Here is a 19,874-nt window from a genome sequence, read left to right as displayed (position 1 = left end):
CTGGCCCCGCTGCCACGAGAGGGCTCTGCTCCGTCAGCAAAGCGGAGTTTCACTTCAGCACCAGCCAGCGCTGGTTTACCCATCCCCATCAAACCCCAGCGTCCGTCATTTCAGGCAGGAGCAGGATCTCCAGGTTTGGGTTTTTCTGGGCTGTGTGTGTGTGCTCTGAGGGGTCACACAGCTCTTGCTGAGAGAGGAGCTGGCTGCTATCTAACCTCCCTGTGGGCCTCCTCTAAGGACCCCACTCACACATCTGCCTGGCACTCTACTGCCTGTCACCGCGCTTGTCCCCCGGCAGCACCTTGGGCTGAGCTTCCTGAGTACAGCGTAAAATGTGGGAGCTGCTCCCACAGGTTGGATGGATTTTCCCTTCTCTGCCCCAAAATCCTTACGAAAATTCATTCTGGCACAAGAAGACAAAGATCTAGGATGGTTTAAAAATATTATATCTACCTATTTTTACTGTACAAGGAATTCCAGGAACACTCAGGGAGTTTTTGCAGGGTAAGGACTCGGCAGAGCTCACCTGCCAGGTTTAGCTCTTATCATTTTGAGTAACTCTTGGAAGAGTTTGCCTTAATTTTGTGGACAGGTGAGGCCCCATCCTGCACCCTGCTGCATGCCACGGCAGTGCCTGCCCATCGCTCAACTCTGTTTGGTGCCAAGCCTCACTGGTCCCTGGGCTAGGGTCACCAGTGTCTGTGGACACCCACAGCCTGTCGGGGCACTGGGGGCTCTGGGACGGCGCACTGCTGTCACTCTCACTCCTCCTCCTCCTCCTCTTCCCCCAGGTAAAGCGCTGAAATGCTACAAATGTGTCGCGTCCAACGAGAACGACTGCAACCAGCAGGGATCGCACAGCTGCCCGCAGTACGCCGACGCCTGCTCCACCATCACTGCCCCCAGTGAGTGCCTTGGCTGGGGCTCCAGGGGGAAGGGGGCACAACCGTGGCTCTTGGAGGGTACCACAGGGGTGGGGAGGGCGAGGAGAAGCAGGAGACGTGCCGAGATGCAGGAGGTGGCTTCTTTTTGCGGGCAGGAGACATCCTTTAATTCCCCTCCCGTGCCCGCTGTGCTGGGACTCAGGACCCGGTGAAACCCTCGGTCCCCGGAGCCTGACCTTTGTGTCGCGTTGCCTTTTCCTTGCAGACAGCGTCATCAAGTCGTGCTCCTACAAGTCCTTCTGTGACCAGGCGCGTCGCGGCGGCTCCGGCGGGGCCACGGTGCGCTGCTGCTTCAGCGATGACTGTAACGGGCCGGCGGGCCGGGGCTCCCGGAGCGGTGGTGGGGTCCCCCCGAGGGCACAGCCCGGCCTGCTGACCGCCGTCCTGGCCGGGATGCTGCTGCTGCTGCGCTGGTTCTGAGGCTCCGCCGGGCTCCGGCTGCCCCCGGCCCGGGGATGCGGGCGGGGATGCTCTCGGTGGGAGGCGTCCCCTCGCCGCCAGCCCCAATAAACGCTGCCCTTGAGAATCGCGTTCGCAGCCTCTCATTGACGGGGAAACTAAAAAAAAAAAACCGCCAGAGAACCGCCGAATCCGGTGGGTTCGGTTTCGGTGCCGGCCCGGAGGGCTTTGCTGGGCAGAGGCCGGGATCCCAGCGCAGATTCGCCCCATCCCCGTCCGACAGAGACGCTTTTGGGCTGCTTTCTGCAAGCCGAGGCTCGGCTGTGGAGAGTGGTTTCTGTGGCTGCGAAGACATAGGGGAGATGTGAGGCTGCTCTGTAGTCTGGGGCTGCAGGTGGTCTCAAAGCTCTACTAGAAAGAGCCCCAGGAGTGGTTGGTGAGGTTTGGTTTCGTGAGGGAGAATGGTAAAAGTGAGTGAACAGAGTGAGGAGAACGGGAAGGAGGATGATGAAGGGATGAAGGATGGCTGGGACCATGAAAACTTGACCACAAGAACTGTAAAGCAGGCGAGCAGCAGACAGCGGCCGTCTGCTGGAGTCTGCCCCAGTCAGCACACAAGGAAAAGGGGAACGGGTACTGAAACTGAAAAGAGCAAGTCTGAACAGAAGAAAAGAGGTAATTCAGCACGTGCAGACCCAGCCGTGGAACTCACAGCTGGAGGATGTTGCTGGAACAGAGACCTCGGTGAGTGCTGGAGGGTGAGAGGGTCACAAGTCCTGCAGAACACGGACTTAGTCTTGTGAAGGTTAACATATGCCTAGAGAGTCGCCGGGCTGCTGCCACTGGAGCGGAGCATCTGGAAAGCAGAATATTCCCTGTCTGCTGTGGCTCCCGCTCCTTCCCCGCGGCACATGAAGGGGGTTCTCCTGCGGGGGGCTCTGGCTGCTGGTGGAATCTCCAAAGGTCCTGTGGCACAGACGTGCCCTGCCCCGGGACATCCCTCATACCCCTTCATCTGCTGATGGATGGCGTTTCTCGGTGAGTTCCAGGGGCTGCTTGTACCCCCACACAGGTTACGGCAGATAAAAAAAAACGCTCTGGAAAATCCAGGAGAGCTGGCAGGCGGTGGGAATGAGGGCAGAGCAGCGCTGTGAGTCGCTGCCGTGTGACCGCTCACGGAGCCCAGCGCTGCCCCAGACTCCGGCCGGTCACAAGGGCTGCCGGAGCTGCCTCGGGATAAAAATACTCCGTGGAACAGTTTAGTCTCTGCAAAGGGAGGGATGGGGAGAGGGGAGGCGGCGGTGGCCGGGCAGGGCTCGACACCTCCAGGATGCCGGGAGCAGGCAGCCAGCAGCGGACTAGCGTGGGATGGATAGGGGCTGCGGGTGTCCGTGAGCCACATCCCTGCCTACCCTCGGCGGCGGCGGCGGCAGCACCAGGATCGGTTTCACCCGCGCCGGGGGAAAAGTGCTTCGGGGCCAGATGGAGTTTCGGAGAGAAAGTGGGGCTTCCCCTGGGCGGCACGGGGGAGGAGGCAGCGGGTCTTTCCTGCTCCTAAATCTACGCTGAGCTGACTCCAGCAGCAGTTTTCCCGAGAGATGCTCTTGCAGGAGCCGCGACCCGAACTCATCTCCATCAGTGCCGGCCTCAGGCACAGACTGAGTGGGTTTGTGTCGGGTCTGGGGGGGATTCACCGGGAAGACCCCGAGCCCCGGACTGAGCGGCTGGGGGACACAAGGGACCCGCCGCAGGCTGGCACTGGGACCGCACAGAGCTGCCCCGACCCCTCCCCGGGGGCTGCAGCAGGTGCTCGGGTGGGACACGGACGGACAGCGACGGGACAACGACACCGACCCCGACCCTCCGCCCCGCGGAGCCGCCCCGCACTCACATCCGGGGCAGGGTTTGCTAATGACAGACGTAATTAACCCGGAAAGAAGCGACGGCGGAGCCAGGGGCACACCCCCTGTGCCGTCCGTGCTCCTCGCAGCGCTGCCCGGCGCCCGCAGCCCCCCGCCCGCCCCGGCCATGCACAGCCCAGGGACCCCGCGGGGTAAGTGACGCCCGGGGGACACGCGGAGCCGCCTGGAGGCAGAACTCGCTCTCCAGAGACCCCTCGGGGCGGGCGGGGAGCTCTCGGAGTCCCGTCCCCATCCTCCCTCCGGTTCCTTCCCCCGTGTCCCCGAGCTGCGGCTGGAGGCGTCCGTGCCCCACGGTCTCGGGAGGCGGCGGGGACGCGGCTCCGGGGCTGGTCCCCCCCTGTCCCTGGCGGGGACTCCGATTCCTGCAGCTCCATCATCCGTGCCAGGGCTGGAGTCGAGCCCCCGCGGTGCGAGCGTCTGCCCCGACGGGTCCTGCAGCGAGGTGTCGGGGACCGCGGAGCGGGGACAGCTCGGGGACTCTGCCAGCAGCGCAGGGTCCCCGTGGGAACTCCGGAAATGCTGCACGCACCATCCTCGCCCAAAGTCGCTGCGGTTGGAGGCAGGCGTGTGGCGGGATCGGGGGGTTGCAGCTATTCTGGGGGGTTCTCCGACTCTTTGTGGCAGGTTGATAATTTCATTAAGGCAAATATCTGGAATTAGTAGGAGCGAGTTGCTGGGCGCTGCCTGCCCCGTCTGGCTCGTGGGTAGGGCAGAAGTCGCTCCGGGAGCTCCGGGAGCTCCTCTGCAGGAGCAGGTGAGGGGAAATGGTGCTGCAGCCGCTGCTCGGGGCGCTGGGCACCGCGGGTCCACAATGGAGGGGTCATCCTGCCCCCAGGAGACACCAGGACAGCACGGCTGTGACGGGTGTGACAGAGGAGGAGGAGGAGGAGGCTGTGGCTGCCCACAGGTGCGGTGGGTGCTGTGAGGGAGGTGCCGAGGGGATGCATCTCATGTGAATGTCGGCTGCTCTCTCATTGCCTCGGGTTTTTTCTCCTGCAGTGTTCCCGGGTCGCTCCTGGGGCTGTAGCTCTGCCGGGACAGAGCAGGGCACTGTGGTGGTGCAGGGGCATCCTGAGGTGCTTCCTGGAAAGTCTGGCTGTGTGGTTTGCACACGAGGCCTCTGAGCCACCCGGGGCTGCAGAAGGGACTTGGGTGCTGCATGGACAGTGCCCTGCACCTCCTGCCTCCCCTGGGGAGCACTTCCCTTTAGCTCGACACAGGCAAAGGGGTGGTTTGGCTGTAAACCTTCTTCTGCAGCCCAACTGCTCGTCATTCAGTGAGTCAGGAAAGGGGTGTCTTTTTTGGTGGGATATTGTGACTGAAAAAAACTGGCAAGTCAGTTGCTTCAGAGGTAGCAAAGAGTCCTAGAAGTCTCTGATATGCTTCACTAGAAATATGAGCATTTTCTGACCCTCCTGGCCTTCCTGAGCACTGCCCCACATGTTAGCACAGCTGGAGACGGTACTTTTATCATTTTCTTATGGAAAGTGCAGTTCTTGGTGGCTCCTAAAGGAGACCATTTGTGTCCTGTGGACAGTGGGATGTGAGGGGGCAGGAACCTGGCTGACTTGGTGCAGAGTGTGGGGCAATCCCAATCTCCTCTGCCCAGAGGTTTGTGCAGCCTGGGGTCAGTGTGCACAGAAGGGCTGAGCTGCTTTGTGGTCTCCCAGATGAGCCCGTGGTAATGAGGGACGGTGGTGGTGGGACATGGAGACTCCCAGGAGGTGCCCCGTGGGGCTGGGGGCTCGTCCCTCTGCTGCCTGTGGCACATTCTGCTTTTTTCCTTATCTGTCTCCTAAGCAGAAATCTCTAGACCTTTGTTGTCAGCAGAAGGAAGGGTTTATGAGGTTTACTCTGAACGTGTTTGTATGGTTGAAGGTGCCTTGGGATTGGCTTTCCATGTGCTTCCCCGCCACAAAAAATAACCCCACAAAAAAGCAGCGAGACTTGAAGTGCCCACAGAAACCCTTGTGCCAGGGCAGCGTCATTGCTCTAAAACAACCTCTCCCTTTGCCAGCAGCGTGGTCCCCATGAGCTAAGCCCATCTCTGAATTGTTGGTGATAAACTGAGCTCCTGACAGCAGGTTGCCTTGTTTTCTGCCTCCTCTACCTTTGCAGCTGCACCCCAGCTCTTGCGCAACCCTCGCCCCCCGGGCCCCACTCCACTGCAGCTCAAAAATAGTATTTCCTCCTTTTCTGCCTGAGTTCTTTTATTTGTGCAGCTCTGCTTGTGGCACCTGCGTGATCACCACTCTCCTGCCAGACAAACCACACCGGGTTCGCTCACATCCTTTGGGTAACGGCTGCTCTCATCCCTGCCCTCCGCCCTGGGCCGTGGGGAGAGGGCTGTGCCCGGCCACTGGGACCTGTGCTGCCCACCCGAGCCCCTCTTGGTGCTGCTCCTGCTCCCCACACCGGGCTGGGAGGGATGACAGTGTTCCCGTTGCAGCCAAGGGGCCTGGAAGCAGATCTCCTGGGTGAGGGCAGTGCTGGGGAGGGTCCTTACCCGTGGCAGACCTGGGGACACAGTGTGGCCCCGCTGTGGTGGGCCATTGTTTTCCCTGCTGACTCGACATCCTGGCTGCCCAGATTTTCTGCTGGGGTTGCAGATTGTTCCCCGTTTCCTGGGAGTGTGCTCAGGCTCTCTCTAGCACGCTGCTTTGGGATTAGTTTTCACCACAGTTCTCAGGGATCTGGTGTCTCATGTCAGACCCTTTGTGGCTATTTTGTCCTCTCTCACGGGGTTTGGTGGCTCTTGGGGCTGGCAGAGATGGGTTGGTAAGTTGTCCTCTCCATCTCCCTCTGGAGAGCTCAGCTCTGGCTGAGTGGCTGCGCTGGCATCCTGGAACACGTGGCTCTGGGATGGGTTGGGTGGCCATGGGTGCAGGAGCAGCTCCCTGGGGAGCAGAGCACCCAGCTCCCCCTGCCTGCCCTCACTGCTCAGGGTGATGCCAGAAGGAGCCCGGCATGCCGTACCTGGACCGACAGAACCGTATCTGCGGGTTCCTGGACATTGAGGAAAATGAGACCTGTGGCAAGTTCCTGCGGAGGTATTTCATCCTGGACACCCAGGCCAACCACCTCCTGTGGTACATGGACAATCCTCAGGTAGGCACACGTGCTGGGTATGTCCATAAAGTTGTCAGTGAGGCTGTAGGCACATCTCAGCCTCCCTGGAGCAGGCGTCTCCTCCAGGTCTCCCCAGGTCCTGCTGTGTCAGAGCGGCTGAGCGTGGCCATGACCAGGCTCCAGCCCTTCTGTGACCTCTGTGGTTTCCAGGACGGTCCCAAGGAGCTCAGCAGGGCTGCTCCCACTGCTGAGGGGTCTGAGCTGAGGCAGATGCAGGAGAGGGAAGTGGCTGAGAATGGCAGCTGCTGCCTGACCCCAAGGGCACAAAGGACAGGCTGGATTGCCCCCGCCACTTTCTCCCTGTCATTTACCTCCCACTGCTCGTTCTGTGTGTTGCAGAACCTGGCCATTGGAGCAGGTGCTGTCGGATCTCTGCAGCTGACCTATATCTCCAAGGTATTGTTGGGGTGGGGCAGAGGGAAGGTGAGTGCTCCCTGTTTTCCCCTTATCCTTGTGGCATTCCCGGGAGAGGCGATGGCTTGCCCTGGAAGCACCCAAGGCCAGGTCCTGGTCCTGCCTGAGCTCGTGACCATCTCTCTGGGATGAAGTGGGGCTGTGGGAAGCAGGGAAGGACCCCACAGCACAAGGACTGGGACCGTGTTCACCCGTGGACCAGTGTGGGATGGGGTGCAAGGCTGGGTTGCAGGAGGAAGAGGAACTGCTGTGCTGTGAGGAAGGTGGCCAGGGCTGAGTGGGAACAGGAGCGTGGTATTGCTGTGAGCTGGGCACAGAGCAGTGCTTCAGGAGCTCTCCCCTGTGCCCAGAGAGCAGTGCCCTGAAGGGTGAGACCTCCTAGAAACTCGCTTGTGTGTCTTAAGGGTGTCGTCCAGTCTGCAGGAACAGGGCAATGAGCAACAACCGTGGCAGGGCCAGTGACTGAGAGCGGAGCTGGGGCTGCATGTGGAAAGTGGAGCTGCCACCATCCTCCTCCTGCCAGTGGCCCCTCAGCTGCTGTGGGGGAATGGGCCAGGGCAGGCGCAGCTCAGCTTTATCCTGGAGCTGGATATAGCATTGGACAGATCTTTCTGTTCCTGCTGAATCATGATTTATAAATTAAGCGCAGATGAAGCAATGCCGGGAGGCTGAGCCTTCCCCATTTTGGAAAGAGCCTCACAAATTATATAGGTTTTAGTTTAAATGAAAATTGCTGCAGGACAGCATTTGGTCACAAACTGCGGGCTTGGGTTCTGTCAGTGGATGGAACTACCAACAGGAAATACAGCAGAAAAATGGAGGTTTGCTTGAGAAAACATATTTAAAGCATTATGGAGTGGCTTTGAAAGAGGAGGACTGTCAGAATAAATACTCCATGAACGCTGTTTGTGGAGCCTCAAGGAATATTATTCTTATATAAATGATTCCTACTCTTAAAGGTAAAACCAGCACTATTTCCCCTCAATTCTCCTAATTGCTGATGAGAGTGACTGTGTTAATCCAGAAGAATGCGTGTTTTCAGGTCCTTTGAAAGCTTTCTGTCCTCTGCTGGCAGCTCAGCCAGTGCCTGAGGGGATGCAGGGGATGAAAGTCCTGGCTCCGTGCTGACCTTCCCCTGGGACCCGACACCCTCTGCTGCATGTGGTCGGTGTTGCTCTGACACGGGCCACTTCAGCTGGCACAGCTCTGCTCTGGCTCCTCATTTCTGTGGGGTCCTGTCCGGGGCAGCAGAGCCCTGGCAGGGAGCAGGGTGGGCAGGTGGAAACTTCCAGCTCTTGTGCCCACCGTTGGCCATGTGCTGTTAGCTCTAATTTTTTTTTTTTTTTCCCTGATTTGCTCTGTCGCAGGTTAGCATTGCCACCCCAAAACAGAAGCCTAAAACTCCCTTCTGCTTCGGTGAGTGAGTGGGATCTTGGTGGGCTCTGTGGGGGGACACCCTGCCACAGGGAGCTGCAGTGTGGGTGCCTGCTCCATAAATCCTTCTGGCTGCTGCCAACCCTCCCTGTGCTTCCCTTCTCTGCAGTTATCAACGCTCTGTCCCAGCGCTATTTCTTGCAAGCCAGTGACCAGAAGGACCTGCAGGACTGGGTGGAGGCACTGAACAGGGCCAGTAAGATCACAGTAGGTTACTTAATACTCTTCTCAATTGTTCCTTTCACCCTCCCCAGGGATCCTTATGCTCGGGGTTTACTTGTGTATCTTGGTTCTCCCTCCCAGCCCAGCTGTGGGGGACAGCAGCTGTGCTCCAGGAAGGTCCTGTTGGAGCCTTCCACATCCCCTCCTGTCCCAGGCCCTCCTCCTCCTCCTCCTGTTGCTCCTGCTGGCTGGGATGTGGCCCAGCCAGTCCCTCACTGTGGCTGTCAAAGGGTGGCTTTATTGTGCTTCAGTAACTGATTTATTCCATTTTTATTCTTCCTGGAATGCTGGCTCTTGTGACGAGGCGCAGCGAATGCCCTGCGCTGTGGGGCATGGCGAGGCAGGCTGTGCCTGCATCCAGAGGGGCTCATCTGCCATCTCCTCTCATCTGCTGTGTGCTCACAGAGCCGTGAGCTGATGGTCACTGACCCAGTCCCTGAGCTCTGCAGCTGCCCAGCGCTCCCAGCACTGAGGGCTGTGCTCTGTCCCTCCCTGGCAGCCCTGGCCCCGGCCTGGGGGTGATGCTCTGCTGGCACCGGCGGCTTGGGAGCTCCAGGATGCCTTCTGCCTGGATGGGGGATCCCTGTGAAAGGGCTGGGGGTTTCTGCTGAGCTGCAGTGAGCAGTGAGGCCAGTGCATAACGTGGGCAGAGTTTTACTAGGTCACGCACTGATGCGTGTTGTTTATGGCATGTAAACCAAATGTAAGGAAAAAATCGTGTAAACAGTTTGATTGGGGCTTATCCCTGAGTTTTTTCTTTAAAATCTCTGAAGTGCCACGTTGTAGTCTCTGTGGGAAACTCATCTGCAAGACCAGACCTAGCTTGTATTTTCTTTCTTTCTCTGCAAATACATAAATTGTGACAACCTTTTCACCTGTAGCCACCAGACTGCTCTGGCTCGTGCCTTCTCTTTCTGGGTCCAGCTGATACTGGCCACAGACTCCACCTCCAGAGCTGGCCAGAGCTGTAGCCAGAGCCTGCCTGTGCTCTGTGTCGGGCTGAACTGTCAGCAGTTTCCTCCAGGGTCGCTGCCTCTGGGCAGCCTGTGGGGCAGGGCGATTCTGCCAGGCTGGCAGAGGTGACAGCTGAGGTGACAAGGAGAATGAAGCTGCACCTTCTGCTTCTGCAAGAACCCGTGGTGATTTCCGTGCCCTGATTTTGGCCAGCCCATCCCGACTCTGGCTGCTCCCCAGCTGGCCGACCGGCTCATCCAGCCCTTCAGGGAGTTGTCACAGGCTGCCTGGGACAGCCACAGCTCCCGGGAGGTGGCTGTGCTGCCGCTCTGCCCTGCTCTGGGGGGAACGCAGCACGAGGGGCTGGCATCAGGGGAGCTGAAGTGCAGGGTTGGGAAGGGAAACTTGGAAATTCCCCTTTTTGCCCAGAGCAGAGGGAAGGAGCTGGGAAGGGAAAGGGGAGGATGATGGTGCTGGGAGCCTCTGCCCAGGGGTGTGGGGTGCTCATGGGGGGCACGGCCAGCGCTGGGGTCGCGCCAGTGCCCGGCCTCGTTAGCTCCTCATTAAGCCTGGCTGTAAGTGGAGCGGGGACAATTAAAGGAGCAAGTGTCCCACAAACTCACTGAGCTGCAGAGGCAAATCACAGGCGCCTGTTGAAGGGATGCTTAATCACTGAGCTCCTCTCATCTCTCCTCTGGGTGTCTCCTGCCTCCCAGGGGGTTCCACACCCTCCCTAACTGGGGTGCTTGGCCAGGAGTTGTTTTTAAAGGGATGTTGCTGCATTAGGCAGGTGTGGGGATGCCCAGCATGGTCACCTTGTGTCCCTCACCCCTTCCTTTCTCCCACAGGTGCCAAAGGGTGGCAGCGTCCCACCTGCCACGGAAATCACGAAGCCTCCGGTGGTGGCCCAGGCCCAGGAGAGGAAGCCCCAGGTGGCCTACAAAACCGAGATTGTTGGGGGGGTCGTGCTCCACACACCCATCTCCATCAACCAGGTGAGCTGGTTTGCACTTCCACTTCTGGAAACAGTGTGCCTGCAAACCCTCCCCCCTGCAGGTAGAAATGGCTGCTCTGAGCATCGTGAACACTTCTGCTTTGTCTTGCTCTGAAGTGTGATGAGACGAGGGGGTGTGAGGGGGAGGAGGAGAAGGTCATGAATCTGCTCGGCTTCCTGGCCATCACCATCCGCCCACCCACGTGTCCTGGGTGCACATCACCTCTTGAGGTTCCCAGGGCAGAGGAGCGCTGTGTCTGGTGTCCCCACTGCAGGAGGTGTCCCAGGGGTGGTGGCTGGCACCGTGGCTCCACATCCCCTTCCCTGGCACACAGCTGGGTGTGCCCGTGGCCATCAGCATCTCCCACCTTTGGGCACTTGTCCAGCTCTGGGCCTCACTTCAGCTCTTATCAGTGACAGCACTAAAAATAGAGTGGAGAATTAGATCATTGCAGCAGTTTCTGCGGGCAGATGCTTTTAACACTAACCTGGCCACAGGGTTCGGCAGGATGCAGAGGTGTACAGAGGGTTGTGGGCTGCAGAGGGGTTTTTTGGAGGTGGTGCATCAGCTGCCAGAATATTTCCGTGCGCTTGCTGCTTCCCCCGTGTGAAATGGCCATTCCCCTGCTGCAGCTTCCTGGGCGTGTCAGCGGTTTCCTGGCTGTGCCCCAGCTGGTGCTGCTCCAGGACTGCGGTGGAGAGTCCCACGCCCTGGCTGCACCCCAGAGCGGCCAGAGCATCACCCCAGCTCCTGGGCATGTGACACTCCTGGCTGCAGGAGCGTCCTCACCTCTGCCTTTGGACAGCGCATCTGTAACGCCCTGGTGCAGAGCTGGTGTGCTGCGCTGCTCTCCAGAGGGGCTGGGCAGCACTGGGAGGCCAGACAAAGGGGTTTGTGTGTTCTGGGGTCCCCAAAGCAGCTGTGGCAGGTTTGCAGGGCCACCCCGCTGCCATGGCAGTGCTCAAACCTCAGCCCAGCAGGAGGAAGGGCTTGGAGGGATGGGGAAGAAGCTGAGTGCAGAAGATGTTCCGTCTCAGCCATCCTCCGTGCTGCTGGGGGGAAGGGAGGGCGCTGCTGGGGTGCTGCTGGAGGCAGGGCAGGTTCTGGCCCTCGGGGAGCACTGGGCTGTGCTCAGGGCTGGTGGATGCTGAGCTGCCCACATCCAGCACTGCCACGAACCCTTGGCTCACACACTTCACTCGACGCTTTTGTCGGGGTGGGAGCTTTTCCCTGCAGCTGGGCGTCCTGCCTTCCAGCAGGGAATCCCTACCGCTCACAGAACCTGTGTTCTCTCCGGTGCAGGACGGCGGGGAAGGCAGCGAGGTGTCTGCCCACCCTCTGCTGCGGCGTTCGCAGAGCTACATCCCACCGTCGGCCGCCCGCCCGGCTGCCGGGCCGCCCGCGCTCAAGAGCGGCTTCTGCGTCAAGCAGGGCAACGTGGTGAGTGAGGGCACGGCCCTGGTCAGCCCCAGGGATGCTCTGGGTGCAGCACCTCTGCAGGGCTGAGCACCGAGCGAGGATTTCTTTCTCTTTGCCAGAGGAAAAGCTGGAAGCGGCGGTACTTTGTCCTGGATGAGTTTTCCATCAGTTACTACAAGTGTGAGCAGGTGAGCAGCTCCGGCGGGATGCCGAGCAGGGTTCTGGCAGCAACATCCCAACCCCGGGGCCAGCTCAGCCCACCGCTGTCTCCTCTCGTCTCTGCAGGACAAGGAGCCTTTGCGTTCGATTCTCTTGAAAGATGTTTGCAAGACCCACGAGTGCCTGGTCAAGTCTGGGTAATGCTCTCCCCACGTTTCCCGGCCGTGGCCCCGGGCTGGAACAGGCCAGAGCAGCCAGTGGGAGCTTGGGCTGCTCCTGCTGCTCGTGGGAAGCAGCTCTCGAGGTGTTTGCCTTAAACTAGCCCAGGCGGCTGCAGTGTCTGGGGAACAAGTTATTGCAGCAAACGCTGATAAAATCAAAGTAACCTAAAGACTTGCAGTGAAAAATAACCTAAGAAAACAAACCTCTTCAGCTAAAGTAAAAAATAGAATGTATGAATGTATCTATGAGCTGTTTATTCCTAATAAGTAATAGCAAGCTGATATTTAAAATGAGCTGGGAGTGCAGTGGATTATGGTGGAGGAGGGAAAGAGCTGGGGGATTTCTGGCTGAAACTTTCTGGGGATCTGCACGCTTCTCAGAATCCCAAAGAGATTTAAGGTTTGCCTTCAGTATGTTCCTCCCCAGCACACTCTAGAGATGAAAATAAATACAAGTTTTTTTCTGTCCACGATGGCTGTTGGGGTGTGACTGTCCCTTTCTGTTTCTAGTGACCTCCTGATGCGAGACAACCTCTTTGAAATCATAACAGGCTCCAGGACCTTCTACATCCAGGTGTGCAGCTGAGGCCAGAATAATTTTTGGGGCAGAAAGTTCAGCTCTCGAGAAATGGGCTGTTCCCTACATGAGCAGATGGGGCTGTAACACACGAGTGTGCGGGATTCACTGGTTTGAACTGGTGAGGGAACTGCGGGGGGGGATTCACTTCTCCTTTGGGATTATTTATAATAGGGGCTGTTTGTGAGAGCAGGAGAAGGCAGAGCTGAACCTTGGGAATGCCAGGACAGCTGAGCCTCACTGGGGCTGCTGTGTTTGCAGGCAGACAGCCCCGAGGAGATGCACAGCTGGATCCGAGCAATCACAGGGGCAGTCCAGGCCCTGAAAACCCGCCCCAGGGTAGGTCATGTACTTTCTGTTTCATCTTTTGTGTCGAACGGAGATTATGCCAACGTACAAAATACTTATTTTGCGGATTATCTAACCAGCCTCACTCTGCCCTATCCTTGCAGGAGATGTCCTTTGTGAGATCCACCTCCATGGCCAGAGCCGGGGGTCCCTCAGCCCCATCGCGGCCGTCGGCGGAGGAGCGCAGGGCCTCGGTCAGGGGTCCCTCCACGTCCTCCTGGCAGCCCTGGACGCCGGTGCCGCAGGCGGAGGGGCAGCGGCCGGCGCCGCTCAGGGTCTCGGTGCTGGTGCCGGCGCTGGCGGAGCAGGAGGGCACAGCCGTGCCCGGCACACGCCTGCGGCACCGCTCCGAGCCGCAGCACCTCAAGGAGAAGCCGTTCGCCTTCGACCTGGACGATGAAAGCATCCGGACCTCTGACGTCTGACCGGGCACCCCTGGCTCCACACGCCACCTCCCTGGCTGTGGGGCGGTTTGGGGTGTGCCAGGTGGTCCCTTCCCTCCAGGACAGCCCTTCCCTGCCCCGCCGGATCCGTCTGGACCCACATCCTGGTGCCCTACTCTGCGGGGTGCGGGGTCCCTGGCTGCTCCTGCCCAGGCTTGGCCCCAGGGGTTCCATGTCTTGGAAGGTGCCTCCGGGCACTGCCGGCGCTCGCTGTGCAGGGCAGGAGACGCTGGGGACCTGTATGAGGGGACATCTTCTGCAATTGCATCATTTCCCCCACAAACCAGGTCTAGAGGAAGTGGCAGGAGGTCTTGGAGGCGTGAGGGGTAGTGTGGCCTTTCTTGCGTTTGTGAAATGTTTCTCTCCCCTTTGATGCTGCTCAGATTCACTGCTGGTGGGACACACCAGCCTGCAGCTGCCCACACACGGGGCTCACTGCAGCTTCCCCTTACAATGACTTACTCCCTCAGAGACCAGCTCTTCCCACTGCCCACACAAAGGTTATTATTATCAGCAGTCCGCTGGCTTTTAATTGTCTTTTTATACCTGTGGCTCCTGTTGAACCCCAGCCTGAGCAGGTGCTCAACCCCTCCAAAGGCTTTTGGTACTTCCTGAGCATGAGCCAGGGCAAGCAGCCAGAGTGACAGTGGCTCCCAGGTGGGAGCATCCTCAGGTAAGATGTTGGTTTTGCACTCGCATACCTGGGCAGTTGTACGCACAGGTAGCTGTGCCAGGTGATGAAGGGCTTTTAGCAAAAAGCAATGAATACCAGCACCTGATGGAGCTGAGCAGACTTGTCCAGCCAACTCACCCACTGCCTGCCCGAGATGGAAACCAGCAGGAGTTTCTAGAGCAATGTGAATCGTCATTTCCATAACCAAATGAGCTCCTGTAGGTGTGATAAATAGTGTGTAGAAGATCCAGGTGTTCCCTTGGCAGAGAGATGGTCTGATACCTTCATCCCGCAAGTGTGTGCAATCCCCGGGTGCCGAGGGAGAACTCGGCTTCCCTTTCACTTCCCTGGCCGTGGCACGTTCTCTGCTCTGCAAGCTCAGCCCAGTGTGTACCCCACGAGCAGAACATCTGGTTTGTCCCAGCCCTTTTGGGGCCTCCAGCTGTTTGACAGCTGTGCCTCAGCCTGAGCCTTGATTATCCTGACTGACCTTAATGTGATTCCAGTTGTACCTTCCTGCCTCAGTCCCGTTGGACCAGTGGGGCTGCTGCAGGATGGGCACAGGAGAGGTACCTTTGTGCAGCTGGGGGAGGCAGGAATGGGGTCCCCCGTGTTCAGGGGGAAGAGGGTCTCAAATGGGATTGTGTGGAGGTGCTGGAGAACACAGAGACCATGAAAAGGAGTGGGAATTGATGCAAATGGTACAAGGCGAGTTTTAATATTATTTAATTGTAGCTACCTAGATCTTGCTGTTCCTTTTCCTGCTCCTTTTTGCTTTATTTGCACTAGACTTTGAAACTTTCCCTTTTTTATGGTGACTTGCTGTTTGGCTCCTAACACTGTTTCAAGCTAGTTTTAGTAGTTTGGCAAACCCATCCATCAGAGAGTCATAGTGCTCAGTAACAGCATTCTGATGTCAGTTTTGGAGAGCAGGGAATGCAGAGGGATGATGGTTCTTTAGTACAAGGCCTTGGAACCACAGACTCCTGAGTATTCCTGGTGCTTGGTAATTGCACAGTTTCCTCAGGCCTGGGAAGGTAAAGCAGAGGCTTGTTGCACAATTAAGGTTAATTATCCAGGAGCAGAAACTACCAGTGGCTCCAGCACTATTGCAACATTTCTCTTGCTCATTCCCACCCTCCTGCATCCATCCCCAGGACAGCATACAGGCTGAAGGTGAAGTGCAAGTCATTGTGGAGCTCAGCTGGGCTCCAGAGCCGTCCATAACAGAGGTGGTGGTGGTGGGAGGGAGTGATTTCCCTCCTGTTCCAGGGCTGGTGGATGCAGCCAGACCTTGATGGAGCTTTGTGGTTATTTTAAAGCAAACTGGTTTCCCCTCAGCCCTACGTTCACTCCTGGCTCAGGTGTGGGATGGACACATCCCCCCGGAGCTGCTCCCTCCTGAGGGGCGTGCTGTGGGGCTTTGCTGGGGGTGCTGCAGATTTGGGGTGCCTTGGGGGGCAGAGCGGTGGGAGAGACGGGTTTGCTATTCCCACGTGGTTCCAGAGGTTTCTCAAAGTGCTGGCTGGGGATTCCAAGTGCTCTTAGGGCTGGGGCCCTCGTGTGGGCAATGCTCTGTCGCTCCCGGGGGGGGGGTACCTGCCTGTAAATGCTGCAATGCCCTTTCTCCCGTGTTTTTAAATAAAGAAGGAAATCCCAGTGACTTTCCCAAGTATTTAATGTCAATTTGCACTGTGTATTTTGGGTAAGGGTTGCTATGGGGGTTGAGTGCTGTCCCCACCAGAAGACACTGGTGGGTGCTCCCCGTATTGCTGCTCTGCACAAGGACAGGGCTCTGGGCTGGGGGGAACAGTGCATGGAGAGGGCAGGGACATCACAGCTCCCTCTGGACCAAGGTCCCAGATGTTCCTTGGGGAGGAGGGAAGCTGCTGCACCAAGGTCCTGCTGTGAGCTGGCACTGGGGGGCTGGAGATGTGGGAGCTGTTCATGACAGTGGGCTTTCGCACATGGCATTATTATCTTTTTCTTTCTGGGTTGCTGCAGAATTTTTTTTTCCCCTCCATGGACTTTCCAGCCCTGCTGTTCTGCTGAGGAATGGCATTTTCAGGACAAAGCTGCCCCCCACCCCCCAGTCAAAGCTGCCAAACTGGGAGTGTGTATTTGCTGTTCTATCTCAAATGTGACTGGACATTTGCATACACAGATTTTTCTGTCTGGCTCTAGCTGAGACTTGCTGCAGCTTCCTTTTCCCATTTTATTCAGCCTGGTAAGTTTTTAACCTGCAGCTGGTGGGGCTTCCTCTTTCGGGTGTGAGGTTCTTGCACCCTTTGGGTGCTGCAGGTGCCCTGTGCTGGGGCTGGAGGTGTGCCTGGCACACAGACAGGAGCAGCCCCTTCCCAGCTCCCTGACTGCTCCCACAAGTCAGGTGGCTCATGACCCCAAGGTAACCAGGGCTCAGGACTCTAGATTAATGGGCTGGCTGGGGGGACTCAGGGCTAATCATGACCCCGTGGCCTTCATCTCTCTGTGGCTGTGACTCTACTAATCCCCAAAGTACGTAGAGTCAGCTTCTTCCACATTTTATTAACGTTTGTTTGACCCCCTGTGTTTGCAAGCTCTGATTTCTTAAGCTGTCACTATTTGCAGCAGGAAGCCAGATTATTTTAAACAAGCAAAATATATCCTGAACAACCTCATGTCCAAGGATGGTACAGAGTCATCACCAAGAGTAACTGCTGTGCACCCTGAGTTACAGTTCTCAAAGTCCACGTTGTGCACAGAGCCTGTGCTGGTGCTCGGGGTGAGCAAAGGCTGCAGCTGGGGCCAGCCCTGCCCCTCCTCAGTACACGGTGCACCAATTGCTGCCATCACTCGGCATCAGCCCGCCGGTGATCAAGAGAATCAGATCCACAAACCACCAGATGCCCAGGCCCCCCAGGGTCAGCAGCTTCCCCACGGCGGTGCCGGTGTGGCCCAGGCAGAACCGATCCACTCCGAAGCAGCCCAGGAAGAAGGAGTAGAGCAGAGTGGTGATGAAGTAGTGTCCCGTGTACCTGCGAGAGAAGACGTGACGGGGTCAGGGACTGTCAGCCGCACCAGCCCCGCTCCCTGGGGCGGCCGCATCCAGCGGCTGCGCTGGGGGACAGGGACAGGGACTCTCCTACTTGACGCAGGGCCGGCTGCCCCGCAGGAAGCTCCGCGGCTCGGCGCACTCGATGCCGTCCAGCGCTCGGCACTGCACGCGTGTGTGATCCACCTCGCCGTGGGCCTGTCCGCCGAACTGCGGCGGGGACAGCGCTCAGCGCCCGGCGGGGGCCGCCGGGACCGCGGCCTCACCCCCGGCCCGCCCTCACCTTCACGCAGCCGTGGCCCAGCTCCTGCTGCGCCGTGGCGTTCCCGCCGTGATCCACCGGCTCCTCGCACTCCACGAACTCGTCGGGGCTGCGGGGAAGGAGCGGGCGGTGAGGGCGGCCGGGCGGCTGCGCTGCCCCCCCCAGCCCCGGCTCAGCGCTCACAGGTAGGTGCACAGGACGAGCGGCGCCCGCGGATCGCTGTAAGCCCAGGCGGCGGCGGGCGGCCCCGGCGGCAGCTCCCGGGGCTCGGTGTCGTTGCCCGGGAGGCCGCGGCCGTGCAGCAGCAGCAGGTTCCCCAGCAGCAGCGCGGCCTGCCCGCACAGCAGCGCGTACCCCACGGGCGGCGCCATGGCGGCAACGCCGCCGCGCTCGGCCTCGGCCCCCACCGCCCGCAGCCAATGGGCGCCCGCCGCCCCGCGCCCGTAGCCAATGGGAGTCCGCCGCCCCGCGCCCGTAGCCAATGGGCGCCCGCCGCCCCGCGCCCGTAGCCAATGGGCGCCCGCCGCTCCAGCCGGTCGGAGCGAAGGCGGAAAAAGCTGCGGAAGCGGCGGCGAAGGGCGTGGCGGAGGGGTGCGCGCCAGGCGAGGACAGGATTGGCTGTCGGGGAGGGCTGGCGGCCAATGGGCGAAGGGAGGGGCGGGGCGCTGGTCTCATTTGTGGCTTAGGCATCACGGACCTTCAGCGTTTATTTGGTTTTACCTGGGTTTTATCTCAGAGCAGCTCCCGCTAGTGCGCCTGCTGATGTGGGTGTCTCAGATGTGCTCCCCTGGCTGAGCAGATGAGCAGGGATTTGATTTGACCTGAGCTGTGTGCTCAGAAGCTGCCGTAGTTGTCCCAGCAGTAGCGTGTCTGGAGCCTCGAGGTGTGTTTACAGTTCCTTGTATTGTAAGGCTGCAGTAGTGGTGCTGAGTGACAGGAGAAGCCAAGGGAGATGGATGTGGCTCTTGTTTGAACCTGGGAATCTCATGCCCCTCAGGCAGGAACCACAGCATGATTCACGTTTGTGCATTATTTGTACAGTGCACAGAGGTTTCTGTATGCCATCCATGCTGTTATCATGATCCATAAGGAGCTTCCTGTATCTTGGGTAATGCCCAAGCACTGACTGGGCATTCCCCAGCTCTTTATCCCCTGACTCAAGAGCAGTGTGCAGCTTCTGTAGCGGATGGAGATGGATCACCTCAATGTTGTGTTTGTCTGGCCTCTTTTAGGCTGCATACTGTGCCACTTTGCCATTACTTGCTCCTAATGTTATGGGTCTGTCAGGTGTTTGCTCCTGATTTTTCTGGAGGATGATGCAGAGCTCCAAGGTTGCCCTGACAGGTTGTCCACGGGCGATTGGTGGAGCAGGGCGATATGCCTGGTGCTTGTAGCAGAGGGCAAAGCCTGTGGTGCCTTCTCATTCTGGGGAGTTTCTCGTGCTCACCTGTACCTGTGGTATTGCCCAGGTAGGGGCTGACATGGTGTGTTCTCATGTGCTTCCAACATATTATGAAAAGAAGGTTGGTGGGGCACTGAACAGGCTCCCGAGGGAAAAGTCACAGCCCCGAGGCTGCCAGAGCTCCAGGAGGGTTTGGACAATGCTCCCAAGGATGCACAGGGTGGGATTGTTGGGGTGTCTGTACAGGGCTGGGTATTGGACTTGATGGCCCCTGTGGGCCCTTTCCAGCTCAGGATGTTCTGTGGTTCCAGTGTGCAGCTCAGTTCTTTGGCAGGAAAAGCCAGAGAGCCGCGGTGGCCGCAGCCTGGGCTGACAGCAGCTCCCAGCCTTTCCTTCGGGACCCCAGCGCTTTTGGTGCCTGGGAGTGTTCAGCTCAAAAAAAGCACTGGAAAGGTTGGGGCTCTTCCAGCCCCCGTCCGGGCCGTGCCGGGCGGTGCCGCTGCCGTGCTCGGTGCCGGGTCCCGGGGCCGTGCTGGGCAGTGCGGAGCCGTGCCAGGTCCCGGGGCAGTGCCGGATCCCGGGTGCCGGGGCCGTGCCGGGTCCCGGGGCAGTGCCGGATCCCGGATCCCAGGGCCGTGCCGGGCGGTGCGGGGCCATGCCAGGTCCCGGATCCCGGGTCCCGGGGCCATGCTGGATCCCGGATCCCGGGTCCCGGGCGGTGCGGGCGGTGGGGCCCGGGGCAGTGTCGGATCCCGGATCCCGGGTCCCGGGGCCGTGCCGGGCGGTGCGGGGCCGTGCTGGATCCCGGGTGCCGGGGCCGTGCCGGGTCCCGGGGCAGTGTCGGATCCCGGGTCCCGGATCCCAGGGCCGTGCCAGGCGGTGCGGAGCCATGCCGGATCCCGGATCCCGGGTGCTGGGGCCGTGCC

The 19,874-nt window shown here is 59.2% G+C and overlaps 2 protein-coding genes across 3 annotated transcripts; one reads left to right on the top strand and one right to left on the bottom strand.

Annotated features, from left to right (window-relative positions):
- The first annotated feature begins 788 nt into the window (after window positions 1-788).
- On the top strand, window positions 789-15,928 carry PLEKHA2 (pleckstrin homology domain containing A2). 2 transcript variants are annotated; one of them, XM_066337171.1, is made up of 12 exons: window positions 789-905; window positions 6,210-6,373; window positions 6,734-6,790; window positions 8,176-8,224; window positions 8,352-8,449; window positions 10,267-10,413; window positions 11,716-11,853; window positions 11,952-12,020; window positions 12,118-12,188; window positions 12,723-12,786; window positions 13,051-13,128; window positions 13,242-15,928. In XM_066337171.1, the coding sequence occupies exons 2-12, from the start codon at window positions 6,233-6,235 to the stop codon at window positions 13,560-13,562; spliced, it is 1,233 nt and encodes a 410-aa protein (XP_066193268.1). In that variant the 5' UTR covers window positions 789-905; window positions 6,210-6,232; the 3' UTR covers window positions 13,563-15,928. The 2 variants fall into 2 exon arrangements, with proteins under 2 accessions (XP_066193268.1, XP_066193269.1); XM_066337172.1 differs by lacking the exon at window positions 789-905 and adding an exon at window positions 3,343-3,396.
- Window positions 15,929-16,777: 849 nt separating this feature from the next.
- TM2D2 (TM2 domain containing 2) lies at window positions 16,778-17,951 on the bottom strand. The gene is made up of 4 exons (XM_066337173.1): window positions 17,730-17,951; window positions 17,568-17,655; window positions 17,379-17,494; window positions 16,778-17,267 (listed from the first exon to the last, which is right to left on the bottom strand). Exons 1-4 carry the CDS (start codon window positions 17,915-17,917, stop codon window positions 17,054-17,056), a joined length of 606 nt encoding a protein of 201 aa, XP_066193270.1. The 5' UTR covers window positions 17,918-17,951; the 3' UTR covers window positions 16,778-17,053.
- Window positions 17,952-19,874: the final 1,923 nt, after the last annotated feature.

The sequence above is a fragment of the Sylvia atricapilla genome, chromosome 28, assembly GCF_009819655.1.
Source record: "Sylvia atricapilla isolate bSylAtr1 chromosome 28, bSylAtr1.pri, whole genome shotgun sequence".
In the NCBI taxonomy this organism is placed as follows: domain Eukaryota; kingdom Metazoa; phylum Chordata; class Aves; order Passeriformes; family Sylviidae; genus Sylvia; species Sylvia atricapilla.
The sequence above is the reverse complement of the archived record's forward strand: the minus strand, read 5'-3'. Positions and strand labels throughout refer to the sequence as shown.

Coding starts and splice junctions, on each gene's coding strand:
- PLEKHA2 (XM_066337171.1), top strand. CDS start 6,233: ATGCCGTACCTGGACCGACAGAACCGTATCTGCGGGTTCCTGGACATT. Junction 6,374..6,733: donor GGTACATGGACAATCCTCAG/GTAGGCACACGT, acceptor TGTGTGTTGCAG/AACCTGGCCATTGGAGCAGG. Junction 12,787..13,050: donor CCAGGACCTTCTACATCCAG/GTGTGCAGCTGA, acceptor CTGTGTTTGCAG/GCAGACAGCCCCGAGGAGAT.
- TM2D2 (XM_066337173.1), bottom strand. CDS start 17,917: ATGGCGCCGCCCGTGGGGTACGCGCTGCTGTGCGGGCAGGCCGCGCTG. Junction 17,495..17,567: donor TGGGCCACGGCTGCGTGAAG/GTGAGGGCGGGC, acceptor TCCCCGCCGCAG/TTCGGCGGACAGGCCCACGG. Junction 17,268..17,378: donor GGCAGCCGGCCCTGCGTCAA/GTAGGAGAGTCC, acceptor CTTCTCTCGCAG/GTACACGGGACACTACTTCA.